This window comes from Carlito syrichta, unplaced genomic scaffold, assembly GCF_000164805.1.
Source record: "Carlito syrichta isolate Samal-C Ts95f unplaced genomic scaffold, Tarsius_syrichta-2.0.1 Scaffold304878, whole genome shotgun sequence".
NCBI classification, from domain to species: domain Eukaryota; kingdom Metazoa; phylum Chordata; class Mammalia; order Primates; family Tarsiidae; genus Carlito; species Carlito syrichta.
The window spans coordinates 138,743-148,651 of NW_007248974.1; the positions used below are offsets into that span (position 1 = coordinate 138,743).

Here is a 9,909-nt window from a genome sequence, read left to right on the forward strand (position 1 = left end):
ACACTTACCTTACAGGATAAAAAAAACTGAAGATATGTGACCAGGCATGGTGGCTCACCCCTGTAATTCCAGCACTTTGGGAGGCAGAGGTGAGAGGATTGCCTGAGCAGAGGAGTTGGAGACCAGCCTGGGCAACTTGGTGAGACACAGTTTTTTTGGTTTTTTTTTGAGTAAGAGTCTCACTCTGTCACCCAGGCTGGAGTGTAGTGGCACACTGCTCATGGCCACCGCAGCCTCGACCTGCTGGGCTCAGGTGATCCTTCTGCCTCAGCCTTCCAAGTAACTGGAACTACAGGCACACACCACCACACCTGGCTAATTTTTTGATTTATTGTACAGATGAGGTCTGGCCAAGTTGCCCAGGCTGGTCTCAAACCCTGGGCTCGGGCAGTCCTCTCACCTCGGCCTCCCAAAGTGCTAGGATTATAGGCATGAGCCAGCAGGTCCAGCTGGTAGATTCTTTATAGCGAAGTGTTTCTGACAGTGCAGTATAAACACAGAATCAGGAGTGGTCCCTCTGGTTGAGGAAGGAGGGGGAGGCAGCGTGGCAGATTGATTATAAAAATAGCCTCAGTTCTTCCTTTTGTCTGTCACAACCCTTGCAATGTGACTTTTCAGCACCTACTTCCCCACCTCTTGAATCTAAGCTGGCCTTGTGACTTGCTCTGGCCAATAAAATGTGGTGGAAGTGATAGAGTGCCAATTCCAAGTTCAAGTCTCAAGAGAACTTGTCTATTTTCCTTAGCTCTCTTGGCTCCATACATGAGAATAAGCTCAGGCTTATCTGCTGAAGATAAGAGAGACCACAGTAGACTCATCTCCATGGGTGTCATCCTAGACCAGCCAGCAGTCGCTGACATGCCAGTTAATCCTACACCATAAGTCAGCATGGCCGAGATCAGTCAAACTCAACCCAGATCAGTAGAACACCCGGATGGAATAATCTAATGAGAAATAATAAATATTTAAAAGTCATTACATTTGGGGTTGGTTTGTTACACAGCACATAGCTAACTTATACAGCCAGCATGGGAAAAGAGATATTAAAATGGTATTTTGCAAAGGTATTATGGGCAGAGGGAGGTAGTACAAAACATGGATGCGTGAATGAACCTTGAACTTCAAGCAGTGATGTGTTGGCAAAGGCTTAATACCCACCTCTTCATGTGTAGTGCTGCTTTGAATATTGCTTGATTTGATTTGTTTCTGTTAATGAGTAAGGTGAAATGAAACAAGACATATGTCAGTACGTATTTGTCAGTGATGTGAATGACTTCTTTGTTGAGCTGGACAATAGTTTTGAGTATTGAAGAATATTTCCCCTTTTTTTGTGCTATTCACAGAGCAACAGCTATAGATATGACACACTTTTAAGTTTAATCTGCGTTATTCATGTTGTTTCCAGTGTTTTCTTAAGTCCAGGTCGGGGGACAGCAAACTTCTTTCATGAAGTGGTAAATGTTTTAGGTTTTGGGATATCTACTGAAACTACTCAACTCTGCCAATTCTAAGACTGTTTTTTTGGTTTTTGTTTTGAGTTGGAATCTCACTCTGTCGCTCAGGCTGGAGTGCAGTACGCTGCTCACAGCCACCACAGCCTCGATGTGCTGGGCACAGGCTGGGCACAGGCCATCCTTCTGCCTTAGCTTTCCAAGTAACTGGAACTACAGGCATACGACACCACACCTGGCTCATTTTTTTTTTTTTTTTTTGATTTATTGTAGAGATGAGGTCTCACCAAGTTGCCCAGGCTGGTCTCCAACCCGTGGGATTACAGGCATGAGCCACTTTGCCCGGCCTAAGACTGTTTATTAGTGCATAAACAGCCTTAGACAATACATAAATGCATGAATGTGGTGTGTTCCAATACAATATTTATTTAATTATTTATTTGTGCTTTGAGTCAGGGTCTCATGCTGTTGCTCAGTCTGGAGTACAGTGGCATGATCGTGGCTCACTGCAGTCTCCTGGGTTTAAGCAATCCTCCCACCTTGGCCTCCCAAAGTGCTGGGATTACAAGCATGAGTCACTGTGCCTGGCCTCCAATAAAACTTTGTGTACATAAACAGTTTGTGAGCCAGATTTGCTTATGGTTTGCTAATCCCTAGTCTAAACAATCAACAAAGACAGTAAATAAATAAACCCCTGATTTATAATGTTTGTTGATCTGTAGTGTAAATATTTCTACCCTGGTTGATTTCAGGCTACCAGGGTAATATCACTGCTTGCCATGTGGATTATATGGATTTCTTTTCTTTTCTTTTTTGAGTTGGTGTCTCACTCTTGTTGCCTAGGCTGGAGTGCAGTGACATGTTCACGGTCACTGTAGCCTCGACCTGCTGGCCTCAGGCAATCCGCTTCAGCCTTCCAAGTAGCTGGAACTACAAATAGATGCACGTCACCATGGTTGGCTAGTTTTTTAAATTTATTGTCGAGACGAGGTCTCACCAAGTTGCCCAGGCTGGTCTCGAAGCCCTGGGCTCAGGCAATCCTCTCACCTCGGTCTCCTAGAGTGCTGGGATTACAGGCTAAACCACTGTGCCTGGCCGATTATATGGATTTCTACCAGACACATGCAGATAACCTTAAGAGCACAGATAGCAGTAAAATGTAGTAAACTAATTAGGAAGTGATGATTTTTGAGTATTTATTACCTTTGTTCTTAATATAATTTATTTAATTATGATTTTATATAGTTTAACTTTAAATAATGGTTGTGTTTAATAACTACTTTGCAAAATTCAGTTTTCAAGAGACAGTAATAGCCAGACCTGACATCCTAGTACATTCAGAGAATGGCATGTAATCCACTGTGGCTGAAATATGATGGGTCAGGGGGCAATGGTAGACACAGCGGGAAGGGTTTTGGGGGTCAGACTAGATTGGTCCTTATTGGTAAGGAGAGTGGTGCAGGGAGAGGGTTTTGTTTTTTTTTTTTGAGTTGGAGTCTCACTCTGTTGCCCAGGCTGGAGTGCAGTGGCACGCTCACAGCCACTGCAGCCTCGACCTGTTGGGCTCAAGTGATCCTTTTGCCTCAGCCTTCCAAGTAGCTGGAACCACAGGCATGCGCCACCACGCCCAGCTAATTTTTTTGATTTATTGTAGAGATGAGGTCTTGCCAAGTTGCCCAGGCTGGTCTTGAACCTGTGGGCTCAAGCAATCCTCTTGCCTCAGCCTCCCAAAGTGTTGGGATTAAAGGTGTGAGCCACTGTTCCTAGTTGTTTGATTGTTTCCTTCTTTCTTTTCTTCCTTCCTTCGTCTCTCTCTCTCTCTCTCTCTCTCTCTTTCTCTTTTAGAGATAGAGTCTTGCTCTGTTGCCCAGGTTGAAGTGCAGTGGCACAATCATAGCTTACTGCAGCCTCAAACTCCTGGGCTCAAGTGATCTATCTGCCTCAGCCCCCTGAGTAGCTGAAACTACAGGCACATATCATCACACTTGGCTAAATTTTTAAAATACTTTTATAGATACAGGGTTTCCTTGTGTTGCCCAGACTGGTCTCAAACTTCTGGACTCAAGCCGTTCTCCTGGCAAGGAAGTTTCGAACAGGGGAGTGAAAGGATCAGATTGCTTTAAGAAGGATCACTCTGAATCCAGAGTGGAAAGTGCATTTGGTGTGGGGAGACTAGAGGCAGACAGGTCACTTAGAAGGCTATTGATGGAACTGGTAGAGAAACTGTGGACTATGGCAGATGGGGGGAAAGAGAGGTGTGTGGATGCCAGAGATACTCAGGAGTCAGAGATACTCAGGAGCTACAGGTAGGCTACAGATAGGTGGTGCTGGGGGAAGGGTGAGGGAGGCATTAGGAGACACAGAGGCCCAGATGAATGAAGGCGCACTAGTCACGAAACCGACAGACTAGAGATGGAGCCAGTTTGGGTAGACGATCAGATGATTTGTTGTGAACATACTGGGTTTGATGACCCTGGGGGGACACCCAAGAGGAAAGCTCTGGGCTAGAGACAAAGTCAGGAGAGAGGACTCAGGATCATGCTGCTTGTGACCCCAGCTGATGAGAGTGTCCTCAATTTTCTCAGACTCTGCCCTGGTTCTGGGCCACCTCTGGAAGCCACACTCCCTTTCTAGGACTTGGTCTTCTCATTTGTAATGGGGTGTCAGGATCTGACTCCTTTGCTCCCCGCTGCCTGGGTGTTATGAAAAAACAATGAGATGAGGATGCAGGTGGAGAATGGGGGTGGGGAAGGCATTCCTGTCCTGTCCTCTGCCCACTGGAAGGTGCCAGTGGAACTCGGGGAGGAGAGGAAGCCATTGGCTGGGATCCTCAGATTCCTGTAGCCATCCATGCTGGGCTGGAGGAGACATTCTGGGATCTGTGGGGTTGAGCCCCAGTGGTCACGCTCTCTTTCTCTCCTCCATGCCCCCATCTGGCTGGGGCTGAAGGTCTACCCCCTTTCTCAGGCCCCTTGGCCCGGCAGTCCCTCTCCAATCTTCTGGCCCATTCTGGGAAGCTGCCTAATTCTGTTGGCAGATCACCAGCTTCTCTCTCTGTGCCCTGCCTTGCCTCAGGTTCCCAAGGCACTCGGGCTCTCTGCCCCTCCCTCTCACTCAAGCCCGCTCTCAGGAGGCTTTTATAAGGAGGCTCTTTAATAAGGAGGCTGCAGGGACTGCTGGGTATGTGTTCGAGAGTGCCAGGCAGTTTACTTTCACACAGGAACTGAGCTCTGAGCCTGAGCACTCTGGTCTCTGTCCTAGTTTAGGTTTTCCCAGCTGGGTAATCCAGGTCACTTCAGTTTTTTGTACCTCAGTTTCCTCTTCTGTAAGAGGCAGATAAGCTGAGTGTGACGACACTCACCTGTAGTCCTAGCTATGACAGGAGGATCACTTAAGCTCAAGAGTTTTGAGAATGCAGTGAGCAGTGATCATGCCAGTGGTCTCCAGCCTGGGTGACAAAGCGAGACCCCCCCCCCCAGCCCTGTTTATTTTCTTTGTATTTCAATAGCCTTAGGGGATACAAATAGTTTTCAGTTACATGGATACTTTGTATAGTGGCAAAGAAGTGTGGGCTTTAAGTGTCCTATCACTAAAAAAGAAAGAAAGAAAAAAAGCCAGGTTCGGTGGCTCAGCCTGTAATCCCAGCACTTTGGGAGACTGAGGCATGTGGATTGCCTGAGTCCGTGGGTTCAAGACCAGCCCGGGCAACTTGGCAAGACTGCATCTCCACAATAAATAAAAAATTAGCTGAGCATGATAGCACACGCCTGTAGAACCAGCTACTTAGAAGGCTGAGGTGGAAGGATCACCGGAGCCCAGCAGGTCAATGCTGGGGTGACCATGAGTGACATGGATGCCACTATACTCCAGCTTGGGTGATGGAGTGAGACTCCAACTCAAAAAAACCCCCCAAAACAAAAAAACCCCACTCCCTTCAGATTTAGTGTAACAAATGAGGTTGAATGCCTTATTATAGTCCTTTGAATTATTCTCAGAGGAATTCTGCTGGGCCAGGGGGAGCCCCTGGGATCTGGAGGTGACTAGCTTAGAGAAATTTTTTTTTTTTTTTGAGTTGGAGTTTCACTTGGTCGCCCAGTGGCCGCTCCCGGCCACCGCAGCCTCGCCTGCTGGGCTCCGGCGACCCTTCCGCCTCAGCCTTCTGAGTAGCCGGAATTACAGGCACGCGCTACCACGCCCAGCTGATTTTTTAATTTATCATAGAGATGAGGTCTCGCTGCCCAGGCGGGTCTCGAACCCGCAGGCTCAGGCAATCCACTCACCTCAGCCTCCCAAAGGCGCGGGATTACAGGCTGAGCCATTGAGCCCTGCTAGAAATAGCTTCTTTTATTGGGGAAGAGATACAGCAGCTGGGACAAGAGCCTACCCCCAAATAAAAGGATGTCTTAAATAACCATAGATTCCTTTTTGCCTAAAAATGACACATATTCAAAGGAAAAATGACAAGATTAAACCCCTCTTCTCAGTCTGAGGTCAGCAACATCGAGGGCCATCTCTTCAACAGAGGTGATGTAATAAGTCTTGATGTCTAGAGGGGTCCTCCTGTCTTCTTCTTTCATGGTAATAGCCATATCTTTATGGCCAAAGTGTCCACCATGGCTGATTCTGTGGATATCATTTTCCTTGTTGGTGGGAAGGTCAAAGTTGACGACTAGAGAAAGCTGTTAAACATCAGTGTTGCTGGCCCGCAGGCAAGTGATTATCAATACATTGCTAGAGGCAGCACGGAACTCCCTCACCAATCACATCTTGTTCCTTTTGCTCCATATATCCATGCATGGTGGACACGGTCAGGTCTTAGGCATGCGTCTTCTCAGTGAGTCAATCAACCTTCCTTTGGATGTTGGTGAAGATGGCTGCCTGGGTGATGGTCAGGCTTCCATGCAAGTCACATGGTGGGTTCAGGGTCTGGTCCTCTCATGCTATGCTCTTGCCTGTAATTTCAGCACTCTGAGAGATCCAAACCAGGAGGATTGCTTGAAGCCAGGCGTTGTAGACTAGTCTGAGCAACACAGCGAGGCCCTGTCTACAAAAAAATTAATATAATAAATAAAAAATTAGCCAGGCATGGTGGATACTCTCCAGGGTCAACACTTCCTTCTTGACAAGAATTTGAATAGGGTCCCTCATGAACTTCTTGGTCACCTCAAGCACACTAGAAGGCTTTGGAGCTGACAGCAAAGTCACCTATGTGATGCTATTGAGTTTTTGGAAAATGCCATGGATCTGGTTGTTAAATCTATGGCATAACATTTTTTTTTTTGAGTCAGAGTCTCACTCTGTCACCCAGGCTGGAGTACAGTGGCATGCTCACGGCCACCCCAGCATCGACATGCTGGATTCAGGTGATCCTTCCACTTCAGCCTTCCAAGTAGCCAGAACTCATGTGTGCACTACCACACCTGGCTAATTTTTTGATTTATTATTGAGACAAAGTCTCGTCAAGTTGCCCATGCTGGTCTCAAACCCCTGGGCTCAGGCAATCCTCTTACTTCTGCCTCCCACAGTGCTGGGATTACAGGCGTGAGCCACCGCATCTGGCCTGAAGAGGGGCAAGGTTTACAAAAGAGGGTGTGCTTGCCTGAAGGTCAGGGAGGCCAGGAGAGGCCATTGCTGTGGCTTTCTGTTTGCTCCCTCTCAACTTCATGTTGAAATTTGAACTCCATTGTTGTTGAGGTGTTAGGTTACAAGGGGAGATCTCTCATGAATAGATTAATACCTTCCCTTGAGGATGAGTGAGTTCCCACTCTTAGTTCCCAAGAGTTGGTTGTTAAAAGAGCCTGGCACCATTCCTACCCTTGCTTCCTCTCTCACCATGTGATCTCTGCACACACTAGCTCCCCTTCACCTTCCACCATGATTGAAAGCAGCCTGAGGCCCTCTCCAGATGCAGATGTCCAATTCTGAACTTGCCAGTCATCAGAATCATGAGTGAAAAAAACCTCTTCATAATTACTCCGCCTCAGGTATTTCTTTATAGCAGCACAAAATGGACTAAAAACATATCAAGGTAGATCATGAAGGAATGTCTGAGGTTTCAGGTGAACTCAGGGAAAGATGAAGGATGTTCCTGGCACAGGTATGGCCAGAGGCTAAGGCTTGGGGGAGGGGACAGTGGCAGACAACTTTTTGGGCTGGGGGCCAAGGACATCTATCTGTGGATAGAAGACTTTGAGTCTAGTAAAATTCTTCACTGCTGCTTAATGCCAGAAACCTAATTATACCTTTGCATGATCCTAATTATTGCCTTTTCCAGAGCTCTGGTAAAAAGTGTGGGGCTATGTAAACAGCCCCCTTTCAAGCTAAGGGTGTCTTATAACCTGCCAGCCAACCACTGCAATCTCCATTGCCCAAACAGGTCAATTATTGTCTCCACGAAAAATAAGATAAAGAAGAACTTAGCGTCTTGGTTCTTCACTTTACATTCTTTTGGGCAAAGATCCTGGGAGACAGCCTAGCCTGTGGCATGTGACTTTTTTTCTTAATCCAAATAGCATTATGCAGAGCACTTACTAGCATACTCTTGGAAGCCACATTGTCTTGGTTCAAATCCTGGCAGTCACTTTCAGGCTGTGTGACCCTAACGTCACTTAACCCCTCCAAATTTCCATTTTTTCACTTGAAAAATGGCACCTATCTCGAAATTTAATATATGCAAAATCCTTCAATGGTGGCTGGTACACAGTAGATCATGATTGCTATTATTTTATCTTATTTTATTTTTTTGAGTTGGAGTCTCACTCTGTCACCCAGACTGGAGTGCAGTGGCATGCTCCTGGCCACTGCAGCCTCGACCTGCTGGACTCCGGCCATCCTTCTGCCTCAGCCTTCCAAGTAGCCGAACTACAGGTGTGTGCTTCCATGTCTGGCTAATTTTTGATTTATTGTAGAGATAAATCTTGCCTCAGCCTCCCAAAGTGCTGGGATTATAGGCTGATCCTCTGAGCCCGGCCAATGGCTATTATTTTTATTTCTTGCCCAGATATGTCAATGTAGCTCTGAAGAAAGTAACAGGAAAAGACTGGATTCTCTGCTAGTCATCTGAAAGTGCTGGGTATCTTCCTGGGTTAAAGGAAATTGAGGGGTAGGGATTGGTCCTCATCTGAATTGGAGTTGTTTTCTTGTGAGAAAGGAAGGCCAGTGTTGGTCAGTGATTCATGGGAGAGAGCAAATTTTTTTTTTTTGAGGTGGAATCTCTCACCTTGTTGCCCAGGCTGGAGGGCAGTGGCACGCTCACAGCCATCACAGCCTCGACCTGCTGGGCTCAGGCAATCCTTTCCACCTCAGCCTTCCAAGTAGCTGGAATCACAGGCATGCGCCACCAGGCCTGGCTAGTTTTTTGGGGGGGCTTTATTGTAGAGATGAGATCTCGCCAAGTTGCCCGGGTGGTCTCGGATCCGTGGACTCAGGCAATCCTCTCACTTGGACCTCCCAAAGTGCTGGGATTATAGGCATGAGCCACTGTGCCAGGCCGAAAATTCTGAGTTAAGCACCTCCTTACCTGAATATGACCCTCCTCCCAGGCCTGTCTGTCCAGGGAGGTGTTCTAACCACTCCAGCCTTTCCTCTCTGCTTACCTTGCTCCTGTTTTAGTGTCTCCCATGAGCTCTGTGAGGATAAACACCCTGCCTTGTTCCCCCAAGCTACAGAGGTGATGCTGAGTACGTTGCTGAATCTGAAGGAAAAGGAACCATCTGGGCAATGAGTGGGGCTGAAGTGGGCAGTCTGTGTTGGTGGGTCTGGTCAGTCAAGGGTTGAGGAGTGTTGTGGGTCTTTGGGGGGCAGCGGGAAGCTTGAAACTGGGCCCCCATCCTCATGGCTACAGCCACAGCGCCTCCTGGACATCGGCTTCAACCTCAAACACGGAGAGTCTGGCTTCAGTGACCAACATACAAATCCCACATTTTAAAGATGTTTTATTAAAAAAAAGAAAAGAAAAGAAAAAAACAAACCAAACAAAAAGCCCAACCCAAGAACTCTTGGTTCTGGGAGTCTGGGAGCAGCTTAGGTCTGTGGGGAGGGTAGAACCCGGAAGACAGTACTGGGGAATCACTGAAGCCCTAGGAGGAAGGGCTGGAACAGCCTTTCTCCGGACCTCAGGCCCTCTCTGGGGCATGGGTTTATCCGCTTGGAAAACACAGATGAGGGGCTCAGCCCCAAAAAAGGCAGGGTAGCCAGTCTGGACGGCCCTCGGGCCTCTTGCCAACATCACCAACCAGCTGGGAAGGAGGAGAAGGTGGCCTGAGGTGCGATCTGGCTTATCTGCCGTCCCCGACGGCGGGGTCCAGCCCACACGAGGGAGGCTGGCTCAGGTGGGGAGCCGCAGCCCAGAGTTCAGCGCGGGGCTCAAGCCCCTCGAGAGAAAGGGCCCTGCCGGGGCGGGTCCCGGAGGCAGCCTGGCTGGGCTCCTGGGCGGGCGGGGCGGGACCCAGGCTCCCTC

General features: G+C 47.9%; 1 protein-coding gene across 1 annotated transcript in view; it reads right to left on the bottom strand.

Annotated features, from left to right (window-relative positions):
* Window positions 1-9,473: 9,473 nt before the first annotated feature.
* Window positions 9,474-9,909, bottom strand: part of GAL3ST3 (galactose-3-O-sulfotransferase 3) — a 4,412-nt gene continuing 3,976 nt past the window's right edge. The window contains exons 3-4 of the mRNA XM_021713924.1: window positions 9,565-9,688; window positions 9,474-9,479 (exon numbers count right to left, since the gene is read on the bottom strand). Coding sequence (XP_021569599.1) covers window positions 9,474-9,479; window positions 9,565-9,688 — 130 coding nt within the window. The remainder of the gene's footprint in view (window positions 9,480-9,564; window positions 9,689-9,909) is intronic.